The sequence below is a fragment of the Crocodylus porosus genome, unplaced genomic scaffold (genome assembly GCF_001723895.1).
Source record: "Crocodylus porosus isolate Cpor-Errol unplaced genomic scaffold, CroPor_comp1, whole genome shotgun sequence".
Classification (NCBI taxonomy): Eukaryota; Metazoa; Chordata; order Crocodylia; family Crocodylidae; genus Crocodylus; species Crocodylus porosus.
The window spans coordinates 2,747,623-2,764,337 of NW_017728943.1; the positions used below are offsets into that span (position 1 = coordinate 2,747,623).

The 16,715-nt window shown below is 43.5% G+C and overlaps 1 protein-coding gene across 4 annotated transcripts in view; it reads right to left on the reverse strand.

Annotated features, from left to right (window-relative positions):
• Positions 1-16,715, reverse strand: part of KANSL1 (KAT8 regulatory NSL complex subunit 1) — a 172,704-nt gene that overhangs the window by 38,987 nt on the left and 117,002 nt on the right. For all 4 annotated transcript variants that reach the window (XM_019548451.1, XM_019548448.1, XM_019548452.1 and 1 more), the window contains exon 3: positions 8,713-8,854. In XM_019548451.1, coding sequence (XP_019403996.1) covers positions 8,713-8,854 — 142 coding nt within the window. The remainder of the gene's footprint in view (positions 1-8,712; positions 8,855-16,715) is intronic.

Genomic DNA, 16,715 nt, shown 5'->3' on the forward strand with positions numbered 1-16,715 from the left:
AAAATTAGTCAGGCTTTCTAATCCCTGCCATTACAGTTCAACTGCCCTGTAAAAAGGAGAAAGAAGATTTATATGAATGCTGGCAGGGATTTAGTAACTTTTTAAGAAGTGCCCACAGACATGCTAAGAACTTATATAGGACAAGCAGCTTGAATACTCCTGTCTAACCCAATATTCCCAAACAAGTCAGATGATAAAACCCTGTACAGCAAAGTTAATTCATTAAGGAATTAACTGGAAATCAACCATACACCTCTGAGAAGCCTGATGTCATAGCCCTATATAAATGATCTTCTAAGAGAAAAATGGGTAGAAGGGTGGCAGCACCATGCAGAAGTGTACCAAGAAAGGTCCAGAGCCTCAGACTGAGCTCCTTGCACAGGGTCTACTTTATAACGTATTAACATTCAAAAAAATGGCTAAGTACAACCCCCTGTTGGCCCACCTTTTAGCAGAAAATACTTATGTGAAAAACTATTCATTACTTTTTCTAACCAGAAGTTCCTCCTAGTAACTATTATTAGCCCTATGCACATTGTAGGCTTCTCCAAATTAGAAGTTTGAAAGACAGGCAGAACTGTTATCCCCACAGCATGTATACAAAGAAGATTGGGGTGGAGAAGAGAGCGAGAGAGAACAGATACAGCATGTCATCTGCTAGAAAGAGCATGAATTTGGATCCAAGTCCACAGAAGGCACCAATTCATATTTAAAATCAGCATACCTCCTTTCCAAAAGAAATAAACTCAAATATGAAAACCAAAGAACAGAGATGAGGTAAAGAACAGGTATGCAAATACGATTCGCAAGATAAAACCAGAGATTTTAAATAAGAATTCACAGCATCAAAAACACTGACCTGCTGTGATCTTTCTGAGCTCTTTGCAACTGAAGAACTGCTATTATTTGTCCAGTCAAAACAACAAGTGAAAACCACGAAATGACACTTTAAGGGATAAATCAAATCTAACAAGTTTACCTACCAAAATATTTCTAGGTAATCAATACAAATGTGCTGAAAATGCAACCAAATGTTGAATTAGCTAAGCAGCAATGCAGATTTAAAAGTCGATCATCTGAACTGTACTGTCCTATCTTCCAGTTGCATACTACTGTGATGGAAGAGAACAATGCACTCTTATTCAAAATATACATTTGTGAAAAAAGTCTAGAGTTTCAATTTTAAATGCAGTAAGAAAAAGGAGGAACTCAGGACTTCTTTGAGCAGCCATGTTTTAGACTTTTCTTCTAGGCCCAATTTATGATCAAACTACCCAGACAATGTTGCTTTCAAGTAGTAAGAGCTTTTCAGAATCACTTTTCAATACTGGCCTTACACAATTCCAGGTCAAATCAGATTTCCACAGGGACCACAAAAAGTGGTAGCAGCTGAATGTAATCTATCAAATCCCTCCAAAACCTCCTTAATTACTTTTGTAATCTTAAATCTCTCTTGCTGGAATTTCTCACTGTGCAAAATGCATAGCTATGAATTCAGTTATTCTTGTGCTCAGTAAAAATTTCAACATGCTTATTATGGTAGTTGGCTCCAAGTGGTGGTCTTCACCATGCGTTACTGGGGTATCCAGTTTGCATTTTCCAAACAGATATACAGGACTTAATGGTGTTTGCAGAATCCACCATGTTGTTTTGCTACTATAAGCAGTTCTTTTAAACATGCATATATTAATTTAAAATGTTTTCACTTGAGAAGTTCCTTTGTTATCAGAGTAAGAGACCTCATTCTCAGGTGGACTCCTTAACTTAGAAATAAATATTGCATGATTCTCTTTTCGGACACTAAATCATTCATGTTAACAAAATATTTGCTTAGACACTGGCTGCCTTCACCTATATCAATGGTGCTCAACTTTTTCCCTAGCAGGCAGGGCTCATGGGCAGTGCCCTGTCTGCCCATAGATCAGATCCCATCCGTGGTCCAGATCCAGGACCGGGGCCAGTATAGTGGATACCATCTGGACACACAAGGGTAGGAAGGCAGCTCAACTGCAATCCAGCTCCAGAAGATAAAGGGGGCATGTCTTGGCCCTGCAGGGGAAAAAGAGAGTGACTTGGTCTCATGGCTAGGGGGCAGAGTAAAGGGCATGGACTGGGCCCAATCTGACCCGGGGGGGGGGGGCGAGGGGCTGTGACTTGGCCCCATGGGGGAAGGGTGTGTGGGCTTGACCCCAACCCAACCCCATGGAATGGGGGAGGAATGGCCTGGCCCCAATCCAGATGCTGGGAAGGGAGCATGGCCCAGCTGTAACCAGCAGTGCAGGGCTTGGGGTTTGAAAATTTGCTAGGGGGCAGGTGTCTGTATTAAGTGCTACTGCTCCCCAACCACGGGAAGCCCCACAGGCCAGATGCAATGGCTCCAGAGGCCACACCTGGCACACGGGCCGGAGGTTGAACACCCCGATCTAAATATTTTTTTCTTACTACCTCATGTTAGTAAGAACGATATTTTGTTTTTTAAAGTTCATTTGGACTCTTTCCTCCCCCCCTGGCCCCTGCTCCCCTTCATTTCAGCACCCTAATATTGGCAGGTTTAAACATAAAGCAATTAATCCCTGGTGAAGGATTTAATAATCTACTTTAGGTTTGCTTGTTGTGTCCATCATAGATGTGGCATAAACATTTGCAATTAAGTCAGGCTTAGGTTTTGAGATTTCTTGTAATGCAGACCAGCTTTCCTTGACTCTGTGTGCCAACGATGAACACAGACTGGTCCCGAATGAGACAATATATCTGAGTCACTGGACAATTTAGAACACACTTTAATCACTGTGCATTCAAAAACAACAACATCAAAAACACCGACCAGAAGGCACTGGGAGAGTCCCTGTTCCTCCAAGCACTACCACGAGTGACAAGAAGTAATGGTCACAAGCTGGCAGAGGGTAGAGTCAGGCTAGACATTAGGAGGCGCTACTTCACTGTCAGGGCAGCGAGGATCTGGAACCAACTTGCAAGAGAAGTGGTGCTGGCTCCTACCCTGGGGGTCTTTAAGAGGAGGCTGGATGATCACCTTGCCAGGCTGGTTTAACCCCAGTACTCTTTCCTGCCATGGTAGGAGGTCGGACTTGATGATCTGCTCAGTTCCCTTCCGATCCTACCTACTATGAAACTATTTCACGTGCAGGATCATTTAAACAAAGGGATCTTGGAGTCATTAATTGACTCCAAGATGAACATGAGCTGCCAATGCCAGATCACAGTCAGCAAGGCCAGCCATACCTTTTCATGCATCCAAAGATGCATCTCAAGCTGGTCCAGAGAGGTGATACTCCACCTCTATGCGACACTGGTTAGGCCACAATTGGAGTACTCCATACAGTACTGGGTGCTGCACTCAAAAGGGATGTGGCCAGCCTGGAGAGGGTTCAGAGGAGGGCCAACAGCTTGGTGAGGGGGCAGCAGGACAGGTCCTACAAGGAGAGACTGAGGGACCTGAACCTGTTCAGCCTCAGCAAGAGGAGGCTGAGGGGAGACCTGGTGGCTGCCTATAAGCTCATCAGGGCTGATCAACAGCAAATAGGTAGAGCCCTTTTCTCCCCAGCACCACCTGGGGTAACAAGGAACAATGGTAATAAGCTGATGGAGAACAGATTTAGGTTAGAGATCAGAAGGCAATATTTTACAGTTAGGGTGGCCAGAATCTGGAACCAACTTCCCAGGGAAGTGGTCCTTGCCCCTACCTTGGGCGAAATCAAGAGGACGTTGGATGATCACCTGTTAGGGGTCTTGTGAACCCAGCATTCATTCCAGCCAGTTGCAGGGGGTCAGGCTAGATGATCTGTTCAGGTCCCTCCTGACCCTAGCTATTATGAAACAGTTTTCATTTGGTGGCATAGTTCACTTAAGAATATAAAACTACAAGTTTTCTGCATGTTTTGAGACAACAAAGTTTCATGACAGTTATGATTTCACTTCACAGAAAGTTTAAAATTTTTATTTAAAGAAGAACCTTATTCTCATCCTTTCAGTCCACTGAATGATTCTATTCCTACCACCTTAAAACTTCAAGCAACCAGTCAGATAAATTCTTCCCAGTATTTTGTAATCTCTAAACATTAATGAACTGTTTGCAGCAGCAAGCCACACTTTTAGATTTTATATTTAAAAGTGATAAAGCGTCTTGTGAATTTTAAGTCTTAAAACTTAAAAAGCGTGTCAGTTTTATACAGAAACGTGCTATGAGACATGCTGATATTCAGCTCTGTGGAAATGGGAAAAGATGGACAAGGAACCATAGTAAAATAAAGATAAAAATCCCAGAGCATCTTACAGTTGTGTCCATAGGAGCTTTAGGATCATAGCTGAAGAAAACAGACAAGAGTAGCAGCAATAAAAATACCTGAGCTCCAAGGAACCAAAGACCAGAGGTTAAAGTGTGTGCACCAGGACACAAGTGGGATATGAAATAAATCTACTGAAAAAAAAAAAAAAAAAAAATCACAGCAAATCAGTGGGCAGCAGCAGTCAAAAAGCCCATGAATGCTGTCTTTAATGCTCAGAGCTGGCTAGTCTCATTATGCAGCATATGCTTTGTGATCCTGAACACAGCAAAGATGTCACAAAAACACTATAAATAGTCATGACTGAAAGCAGCCATATTGACCCGTACAGGCAACTCAAATTCTGCAAAACAAATGTAATATGCCAAATCAGTGCAACACGGAAAACCCTATCAACAAGCGTACATCATTTAGCTTACGTTGAACTAGGTTTCCTTTTTTCCCCCCCTCTTCTGTAAAGACTGAGATCAACAAGTAACAATACTATCATTACATTTCCCTCTTAACATCTGAATAAGATCAGAGAGAATCATCATCTAAGCAGCTTGCTCAATGCCCATATCACCAAAAGCCTGCTACCCCAGAACTTAAGTCTGCTGCCTGAAAGTACATACAAGAGATACGGAGAGGAGATATACTGACAAGGTCCAGAAACTATGTGCTGGCAAGCACCCCCCTACCTCCCTCTAGCAGAGAAGAGGAAAAGTGTTAGCATTTCCACCAGTGCCAACCTTGGGCTTTTTCCTTTGTCCTACCTCCTGAAAGCGCAAGGAAGTTTTCAGTCCTCTTTCCTGCCTCCAGTGCATTCTGACTACCTGCAGAACAGATCCACTATTTCACCCACTGGGGCTGCCTTTGAGGTGGTGCAAAAGGGACCAACTCTTATGCCCCAAGGGGAGCCAAAAAAGTTGGGCTTTGATTTCATGCCAATAAATGCACCACTCTTCCAATGAGAGCTTTAATGGGGTCTGAGACACATTACAAGGTGACACCAAACTTCCAGAGTGGAGCAGAAGATAACCCAACTGACTGTGTCAAAAGTCGCTTAAATCAGAAGAGGTTCTAAACATGTCAAGCTGTGTGTGAACTCCACCTTGGATATAATGCCTGCCACATGTACAGGGTCTCTGCACTGCATAAATACCTAGTAAAAGCACTATTGTAGACTGGTCTAGTACCTGTTCAGATAGTTATATGCACCCTTCATATGTATGCCTAAAGTGCCCCATTTCCTCTAATCTACCCCTTAGCCAGAAGGATAAGAGATGGCATACTTCATATTAGAACTGTTCAATAACATTTCAAATTAGGTGATGCATCACCAGGACAAAGAAGAAGAGGAGGAGGTTGATATCATATATTTGGACTTTAAAAAGCTTTTGACCCAGTGTCCCATGATGTCCTCATGGAGAAATTGGGGAACCGCAGCTTCAACTCCCCTACAGTCTGATGGCTAGGGAATTGTCAGACCCAGGGAGTGGTCACTGAAGGAACCAAATCAACATGGCACAGTGACCAGTGGTGTCACCCAAGCAGAGCCATCCCTACGGGTGTGTGGGGCAGCAAGCTGGGGGGGGTGGCAAGCAGCCAGCCAGCCAGAGTTTAACCAAGCTAGTGGTTGCCCCGATTTGGCCCCCTCTAGGGATGGCCCTGCCCCCAAGGCTCCATTCTCAGACCTGTACTCTTTAATGTCTTTATAAATGACCTGGACTCTGGTGTCAGAAGCAAACTGGCCAAGTCTGCTGATGACACCAAACTATGGGGAAGCTGATAACACCACACTTACGGACAGGCTAGCAATCCAGGCTGACCTCATCACAAGGAGGGCGGATGAAAACCTGATGTCATTCAGTATAGAGAAATGCAAGGCGCTCCACCTTGGTGGGGTGGGGGAAACCTGCATCACACTTACAGGCTTGGCTTGGCAGTTCTACACTTGCTAGCACCGCGACCGAAAAAGACTTGGGGTCACAACTGACCACAAGATGAACATGAGCCACCGATGCAACATCGCAGCCAGCAAAGTGAACAAAAAACTCTGGCTTGAATGTACCAACGCACCTCAAACAAGACCCATGAAGTTGTCCTCCCATTGTAGTCTGCCTTGGTGAGGCCACAGCTGAAGGAGTACTGCATCAGTACAGGCACAGCTGAAGGAGTACCACAATTCAGAAAGGATGTGGAGAAGCTTGAAAGAGTCCAGAGAAGAGCCATGCACATGATCAGAGGGCAAGAGAGCAGGCCTTATGAAGAGAGGCTGAGCACCATGGGACTCTTCAGCCTGAAGAAGCATAGGCTCAGGGGTGACTAGGTGGCAGCCTATAAGTACATAAGGGGTGTGCATCAAGATCTGGGAGAACACCTGCTTACCAGGGCACCACAAGGAAAGACAAGGTCCAACTGTCACAAACTCCTGGAAGACTGTTTTAGGCTGGACATAAGGAAAAACTTCTTTACTGTCTGAATCCCAAAGATCTGGAACAGACTCCCCCTAGAGGTGGTCCAAGAACCTACTCCAGACACTTTCAAGAAACATTTGGATGTTTATCTTGCTGGGATCATTTCACCCCAGCTGACTTCTTGCCCCTGGGGCAGGGGGTTGGACCTGATGATCTTGCAAGGTCCCTTCCAGCCTCAAATGTCTATGAATCTAAACCTGGTAAAATGACCTCCATTCTGACTACAAGAATCCTGCTCTCTCAGGCAGATGCTCAAAAAGACAGGAAATGACAAATTCTCTAGCTCTTCTGCACATTTTCTGGTTTCGTGTTTTACCTCAGAAAAGGAAGCTACAAATTTTTCTCAGATCAGCTTCCCTGTCTCTATAGATGTGAGGGCTGGAAGGGACCTCGAAGACCATCAAGTCCAGCTCCCTGCCCCAGGGGCAGGAAGTCAATGTCAAAGGACCCCATCAAGATAAGCATCCAAGTGTTTCTTGAATAAGTCCAGAGTAGGTGCCTGCACCACATCTGGAGGCAATCTATTCCAAGTCCTGGGGGCTTAGAGAGTAAAGACATTTTTTCTTATGTCCAGCCTAAAACAGTCTTGTATGAGTTTGACTGTTGGTCCTTGTTGCGCTCTGGTGAACGGACTCTCTCCCAGATCCTGATGAACACCCCTTGCATACTTATAGGCAGCTACCAGGTCCCCCCTGAGCCTGTGCTTTTCCAGACTGAAGAGTCCCATGGCGCTCAGCCTCTCTTCATAGGGCCTATTCTCTTGCCTTCTGATCATGTGTGTGGCTCTCCTCTGGACTCTCTCAAGCTTCTCAACATCCTTCTTGAATTGCAGAGCCCAGAACCATACCAGCTGCAACATTGCATTGGTGGCTCATGTTCATCTTGTGGTGAGTCATGACCCCCAAGTCTCCTTCAGCCGTGGTGCTAGCAAGTGTAGCACTGCCGAGCCTATAAGTATACTGCGAGTTTCCCCCGACTCCCTACATATCTGAAAAAGGACTTATTATCTTTGACCTCCTTGGAGCTGACACCCAAAACTAGAGCCTAAACAACAGCCCAGCAAATACCTTACATAAAGTCAAAATATGACACCATAGCCACAAGGCAAACTTATGGCCATCTCCAGATAAATACAATTATTTTTGGGCCTCCAAAATCATTATGGTATTATTTGGAGTAGTTTCTTACTTCTTTCGTATACTTGTCTAAATCTCCCCCCTTGAACACAATGTACCACAGGGGCAAATTTTCAAAATTCAGCAATTTTTGAAGCCTATATATGTTGGTATCATGATCCTTTAGAGAAGAAAGTCATCAGGTTAGGGTACAATGTGCTTCTTTAAAAGGCCAGGGGGGTGCTGTCCCTCTTTCCCATGCACAATGTGCATGTGAAGAGCTCCAAAAAAAAAACCAAAAAAAAAAAACCAAATTCATTCCAATGCTTGCTGGCCCCAAAACTAAAGTCTCAGGCCCTGGAACTTGCTTTAGTTGAACACTGCCACAGTTTTTAAATCTGTGCCATCAGCGGGTTCTAAAACACAGCCTGCACGGTCTTTTTGGCACTAAATGGAGACAGCATCCCTGAGCAATACTGTTCTGCCACTTTATCTCCAGGCTAAACTATGACTAAAAGAAGAAAAAAAAGGAACCAGCTGTTGGCAGTAAACATAGAAGAGCAACAAAACCCAGCATTAACCTTTTTCAGTAATGATAACTATAAGCTTTCAGACACAGCCATCTTTAGGTACTTGTCAGCCCAGCAGACAGACATGTCCAAATTAATGTTAGATCTACCTACCAACGTGCAACATACTCGTGATAAGCACCAGACAAGTGAAGCCACAACATCCAGAAACTATGCAATACACAAGGATAGGTCATGGAAGTCCTGCCTTCGTGAAAAACAGCCCTGGAGACAAGTGTCCCAGTCCCACCCTCCTCCCCACCCTTACCTTATTGGCTCTAATCTGCTTGTAAATATCCGTTTGCTGTCGAATTCGGTACTCCAGGTCTGAGACATGAGCCTGGAGCCAGTTCCAGCGACTGACTATAGCCGCCCGATCTGCCGCCCACCTCCATTCTGACCGTCGCCTCCTGAAAAAGGGAAAGATACTATTAAGTACAACTTCAGCTACATATGTGAAATCAGGCAACAGACCTCTGCTGGATGCATTAATACTAGAATGGCTCTCCAGGTCTTTAACTCCAATACAGTAGTAACCAGCTACTGAAATGCCAGATCCATGCCCCTTCCCTAACAGAATACTAGCATAACTTATGTTCAGTTTGTAGGTTTCAACTTCATGTCAAGAAATTAGCAGCCTCATTTCCACTTCATTTAGAGGAACCTCACTCCATTTACCAGTCACCCCAAATAAACCTCCTTTTCTTTCTTAACCACTCTCCAGTAGTGTGAGCGAAAAAACCTTGTCTAGTCAACATGGCTGTGGTTGCGTGGTAAAACTCAGATTCAAGGCACTCTAATAGTTGTCCTAAAAATGGTACAAGGCTTTTGTTTAAAAAGCAACACCATCCTTTACTATGCATGGTTCTGCTAACTCTGCTGTCTCTATCAAGTTGCCTCCTTTATAGCATAAGAAAGTCTTAAGGTGCCATTATGCAGAAAATGAGCATCAGCAAGCTTACATTCAGGGCTTGATAACTGGGCTCAGTGAGCATGAAAACCAGGAGGATGGTTAGTTTCTAAGAGAGGAATTGTCCTCTCCTGCCTCCATCACTTAATACTACCACATGAGACAGTTTGGGTAAACACAAACTGTTTGCCCGTGCCCACCTTGATCATTCCAGCAATAAACACATCAAAGTACTGCACAGGCAGATTTACCTCTGTTAGTCTGTGGAACACACCACTGCATTTGGCAAGTAACTCCCACACAAAAAACTGTTACTGTCAACCATATACAATACAGAAAATAGAAATATTAAAAGGGAAGGCAAATTCTGCACAATTCCCAGAGCTTCATCCTTACAACAAAAGCCAGAGCAAAATATTAAGTATATCAGACATCTTGGTTCTAGCAGGTGAACACCAAGGACATCTCCAAGACAAGAAAAAAAAAAAAAAAAAAGAGTAAGGAATAAGGCAAGAGAAGCAGCACGACATTAAGTTAACTGGACCAGTCTAATCAGTCTTCACATATGCTGCATGGAAGTCCTGGCTATATGCACACCTTCCTCACCGCAACCAACTGCAAGGTACTTCTCTTCTCTAAATGGTAATTTCCATAGGTACTGAAAAACACGTAATTTCTATATGTACATCAACACTATATCCTCTTTAGCCCCCCCACCCCCAGTACCCAAGCAAGGCTACAGATTCAGGAGCTTGCGAGGCAACACCACTGTGCAGAAATTTTTCTGAATGTCCATAAGCAGTCTCCTGCTAAGATTTGAGCTACGAAGCCGGTAAGTCACCAAAGGAACAGAACTAGAGTAGATGGGACTTTTACCTATTCAAAAACCCACTGCAAATGCAATGTAAAAGTTTGTAAAAAGGGGAAGGGGGAGAGAGAAGGGGAATTTTATGAACTGAAAAAAATACTATACATGTATTCTATAACGCACTTACTTTGGACAGCGTGTGTGTTACAACATGCTTCACTAACTGAGGAACAGCAAGAGACTTGAATAACAAGTTCCTAGATGAGCTACAAGTCTCTGACCTTTACCGTTATCAGCATATTACATATGAAACTAGCCTTTTCAACACCAGGACTATTATACAATTTCAACTGATACAATGCAAGTATGCTAAAATACCCCTGATGCATTGCTGGCGAGGCGGCTGTGTTGGTTTAAAATGGTAAATTTTCCAAACTCAATTTGTGTTTTCCAGTTTTATTTTCACAGTTTTCCACTATTTCAATGCAAGAAGCAACAACCTTCTCTAGTACTAATAAATGTGTATTAAAAAAAAAAAAAGACTTGGATATTCAATTTTAACCATCTAAAACTTTAAAACCCTAGAATTCAAAGATCCTGTTAAGATCCTGTTACACCATCTTCTTTGGAAAGCCACTGACTAGTACCTGAGAGACTAGCTCAGCTTCCTGTAATACATCTACCCATGAGGTTGATGGTGGTTACAGGACTGCTCCCCCGTCCCCCCTTTTCTCTCATTTCCCACAAGGTTAGGTTTTAAATGATATTCTGTCATGCCTTGAACAGACCTGAGCACAATAACTAAGTGAACTTTTTGCCCAAGAATCTTTCATTTATCCCGTTAAATATGATAATGGCAAAAAAACACTATCATATTCATCTCTAATGTTTGTGGATAGCATCTACAGCACCACAGATACAAAAAAATACCGTAACTAACTTCCATAAAAATTTTCTAGACTAATAAAGTAAGTCCTCTTTATAATGCCACCCATAGCCTTAAAAAAAGTTCTAAATGATGGCAGATCCCATCGTCCAGCAGATTCCACCAATCACTCCTGATTTCAATTTCCTTCCCTCTCGAAGCCTTTAGAAAAGCGATTTTCAAACAGGGTGTCACCAACACCTTGGGGTTTCATGAGATACTTTAAAGCTTAATGTTAGGTTTTGGTTTTGTTTGGGGGACGGGACAACATTTCAATTCACATTTCCAATTAGACCCAAGGGTCTCGTTTTAAAAAGTTTTCCCATTTTGCATCAGCTCAAGTACCTTGGTGGATCTGCACCTTTGGTCCTCGTCAGCCCTTCCCCTCCATCTCAAGTCTCCATTCTACCCCTCACCCCCGCAAAATTCACTTGATTAGAAAGAAAAATTTGACAACCTTGTAGCACTAAGTACTCTTTATGGCCTCCTACAACTTATACTGCAGTGGAAAAAAACCATGACAACCGCTCAACCACACTTTCCAAAATGGTGTCAAAGAAAAGTTTGGGTTGCTATATTTAGAATTTTTTAAAAACAGCTTAAGGACTTGTTGCCAACACTCACTATCTCCATCAGGTACATTTCCAAGTTAATCTAAACACTTTAACAGTAACCTATGCAAGTGGCTTTGTCCCAATTTCTCTTTCCTGCATTCCTATATGACACTAGTGCTAGACAGTAACGTGATACATTAAAGATCAAAAACTCCTAATGCAATACCGTTTATGGGTGTGCCACGGCAGTTAACATTCATTCACTTAAGCAAGTAAAGTTCAGCAAGAGGGCCAGCCTTTTTTTTCTTTTTTTTTTTTTTAAATACAAAATTTCTTCACTGCCTAAATACAAGGAAGCCACACTCCTATTGTTTTAACTGTCCTCTCTACTTCATCAGCTGATGCAGGTTTCAGATTAAGCAGCACAACAATACATGAGACAGTCAGATGGCTGGACAAGATTGGTGTCACTTCAAAATGGGCTACATGATCCCTGTGTGAAGCAGCAGGGTGTTTAGAAGGGCAATTGTGCCAAAGTTGTGTGGACATTAGCAAAAGCAAAGGCAAAAATTACAGAATGGCAAGCAATTTCAGCTGCCTTGAAAGCAAACTGCTACTAATTATGGGCATTTAGGTTTCACGTTATTATTATTATTATTATTATTATTATAAGAATACAAACCAAAATGCACATGCTGCTGTTTCTACAGGCATCGACTTTTACTTGTATAATGAACACTAAATGGCAACTCCACTCCAAAACATTTCTGGTTAAATGTTAATTTACAAATGCTCTCTTTCCAACAACATGAACATGGACATGAAGGATGACAGAGGTCTGAACTCTCATCAAGGCCAATAACTTTCCAAGATCAGGATTCCAGGACACTTATTTTCTTGTTCACTAGGACAGAGGGAAGGCAGAGGCAAGGCAGGAAAAGATGCATCATGCGACTGAAAACAAACTGTACACCCCGGTTAAAGTAAGAGATGGGGAAGTTTTATCTATGCTGCACTCTTAGCTGGACCTCTCTCAGAAGGCAGGTTCATGTTTGGGACCCTTTTTTTTAAAAAGCAAGGTGACCTCATCTTTTCCCTACAACCTGAGCCACATATAGAGCAAGGGTGTGCAGTTGCACGGCACCAAGTGTCCACAATGCAGAGTGCTGCAGGACAGGCATGTGCCAGGAAATGCAGCCAAATAGTAGAGCCTGCCCCTTCCCTCTTGCGTGTGTGCTCACATACATAAACACTCAGCATTGTACTTGCTTGACTGACAAGGACAACGTCCCAGAAACTTAAGCAGATGGTGCTTATTGTAAATTGTGTGGGCAGAATTAGTAGCCTTATATCTATAAAGAGGGAGAAACAACATATGCCTAAAAGATCCCAGCCCCTCAGCAATGGGAAAATAGGGTGCCCCAACTGAAAAGGAAGATAAACAAGACCCAAGTTTAGCCTGAAAAGTTTATAAATACTGAACACCATACTGGTTGGGGGGTTTTTTTCTTCCCTTTTTCACTGTAAGGGATTGAAGTGCAGTAGATCCTCTCTCCATGTGATTCATAGCAGAGAACCTCATGTGTCCTGTGGTTTCTGTGCTAGTAGGGAAAGCCTCAGGACAAACAGTTCCTCAGGGAGCAGAAAAACAGAGCCGCAGCTGTTCCCGTGCATGGTGGGCCTGCCCTGTGCTAGGGGCATACTGCGCCTGTAATGCCACTCCCCAAATTACAGGAAGTAGCTGTTTGAATCGGTCAGAGAAAGATTCTCAGTATATGCTCTGGCAAAACAGGAAACAGTTTAGACAGAGGTGGATAGGGAGGTGTCCATTCCACCTCTAAACAGAAATTAATTTAATACAAGTGGGGAAAAGGAGGGGAGGAATTCAAGTGTTGTATGCTTCCCATTCCAGCTCTATAAGCTCATTCCTTCCCCGACACAAAGTGAAGAAAAAGCAGTTGGAGTTCAAACCCCAAAAGTTAGGTGGTCAGGCAATAAAGCAAGCTTTTCAAACATGCTCCTCTAAAAAAAAAAAAAAACAGAAAAAAAAAACCATCTCCATTTTATCTGAGAAGAAAACATCCTGATCAAGGTCACATAACAGGCTGGCAGAACTGGGAATAGATTATGAACATTTAAAAACTGAACTGAATTTAAATTTGATCTTAAACCAAAAAAAAATAAAATAAAATAAACCAGGCCTATTCACCAGTGTTTAAATGAACCAAAGAAAAGCAGCATAGTTAATATCAGTAATCCCTACAGCAGTGGTTGTCAGCTGGGGGTACACATACTCCTAGGGGTACTTAAAAGGGTCGGAGGGAGGTACACAGAACTAATGTGGCTGATAATTGCCATGTGCATGCGTGCAGCCACAGCACAGCACACGGGCGGCCAGGAGCGCAGTCCAGCCATGTGGAGAGCAGCCACATCCAGCTGGTAAGTGTTGTGGGGGAAGGGCTGTGGGAAAGGGGCGGGGCTGCCCATTCAGGCCATGGGACTGAGCCATGCAGGGATGGGAGGCAGCTTTTGCCACTATGTGACCCCTGAGAGGGCATGGGGGCATGTGCCCCCAGATCTGTGCGCAGAGCAGGCTAGGGCCAGGGGCTGCACTGGGCTCTTCCCAACAGAGGGGTTGGGCTGGGGCAGCACTGGGCTTGGCTGCACTCGGGGCAGGCAGTAGCGGTTCTGGGTTGTGTAGGGTGTGCACTTCAGGAGCTATCATTTTATCTTTTTGTAGAAGCTGCAAACTGGGAATCTAGAGTTAATACTGAGATGTGCATGTATGTGTGTGCGCACATGCATGTATTTTACATGTACAGTCATTCAAAAGGAACTTAACTTGCAGAAGTCCAGCATCACAACCTCAAGGAAGACCAAGTTTGTAGCCTAAAAAGCGAGAGACTAGCATTTTGCACACTATAAGTTGGAGACAGCTGCTTATACTGACTATGCACAAGCATTTATGAAGGCTGAGTTAATTCATTAAACTAAGCTCAAAGAAACAAATGGCATTTTTTATTATAACCTCCTATAATTCCTCCCTGAGAGACGGACACAAGACAAATCTCCATTATCTAAAACTAACAGAAACCCTGAGGCTTTCCTTTCATTAGCAAGACAAGAAACCATTGCCTCTGAGCCCATACCATGCCCATGCTCACAAACTTCTTGTCACTGGGCAGTGATGCCACTAACTTGCCCCAGCCAAATATTAATTCTGTTGAACACTGCCGCCTCAGGAATTGCCTTTGCATCCCTCCTGCAGGCACATGCTGTGAAGTCAACAGGGCAGACCCCTTAATTTATTACATTTAAACACTATCCTGAAAACTAGAGGCGCTTCACAATTGAGTCAGACTTACAATTTACATCCTGGAGGACAGCCCTAGCATTGAAGAAAAATAGAACAGTCAGTATCAGTAAATAAGAAGCAGCATTTAAGATCTGGAGGGAGACTAACCCTGAACCGTGCCTGGCCTCCAGTACACTGGAGCAAGCCTAAGCTGTCTTGACGTTCTCTGCATAAGTAATCTGTTACAGGTAGCAGCTCACGGACTTTGAACAGCCCTGGGATGGAGACATCCTGTCAGTGGCAGAGATGCTAGGAAGAAACAGAATCCTACTATAAAAAGGAGACTCAGGGTAAATGTCATGTGTTCAGGTAGCCCATTGAGGCAAGACAGCAAGAAGTTAGTATCAGCCAACCAGGTGATACCGTTTTGCTGCAGAGAAAGTAAGAGAATCCACAAGCACCTGCCTGGGACTCCACGAGCCATCTTGTTAACAATGTGCACACCCCTGCTCATTCAGGCAGAGTAGTAAAGTGAGCTGGAAAAGCATGCCTGGAGACAAAGCTGACCAAGGAAATGCATCAGTAGGCAACACCATTGCTTTCTAGTGCGGATGCAGGTTACTATTACCACACTTCCAGTAGTCCTCATAACTCCTCTAGCGCAGGGGTGTCAAACATATGGCCCACAGAGCTGCTAGAGAGGCTGGGAATTATAAGGCAGGACAAGAAGGGATGGGGCTTGCCATCAAAATACAGGATGCAGAGTTTTGGTAGTTATGCACGTCAGGAAAGCGGGATAAGCAACGGCTGTATTAACCCCTATACCACTACACACCCCACTGCTGGAGGTAGGTCCAGACCCAAGCTGTAAGGTTCCTTGTAGTTTGGATCTAACCCAGGGGAATGGGCAAATAGCACCCCACCCTAGAGTCCCCACTCCAGAGTGGTTTTTGTTTTGTTTTTTAACATCTACTTATTCCTTGCTTCACCAGAAGACACTTGTCGCTATAGGCCTAACTCAGCATTCACTCCCTACACATGTACACAAGTTCCAGTACCAGAAACAGCAGTCAACTGCCTCTCATATGAAGTTATGGTTTTTTGAACATGCTGTCCACAAAGACACAGTTCCAGTCTGCTGCAAACTTGCTAGAGGCTGACCGACCAATTTATGGTACAAGTATCACAAGAACCACAACTGCAGGAGCAACAACAGGAATACCAAGTTGCACAACAATTCAAAGAAGATGATCAGGCATGGATCCAACAGCGAGACTTCATTGCTAAAGGAAAAAAAAAATCAAGAGGATTAAAAGATGCTCTCCTGAAAAATCAAGGACCATGATTCCCATTTTGGTAATCTGCAAAGGACTGTATGCATTGTTGCAGCAATTTTAGCTTTTATTGGAGGACAATTTTGACATTCTTTTTACCCATTTGTCTTGAACCTGGCCACTTCAAAGCTGACTACCAGTAAGAAGCAGGAAGAATTTCAAGTATACAAAACAGCAGGTTACTGCTGCAAACAACACTGCATCATGAAAAGAACAAATCACTATTATAAATAGTTTACAAAAAATCCCTGAAAACTCAGGAGCAGGGCTACGATAACGTGCAGTGCATTTCTGATACAGGTTTAAAGTAATTGGAGGTAGGCTGAATTTATAAGATGTCACTGCATGCAGTATCGAAGTGCAACACATTAAAAAGGTGTCAATGTTACATCTCCAGTATTCCATTGCAGGGTGAGTATGCCCCAAATACACTTAAGAAAATTTT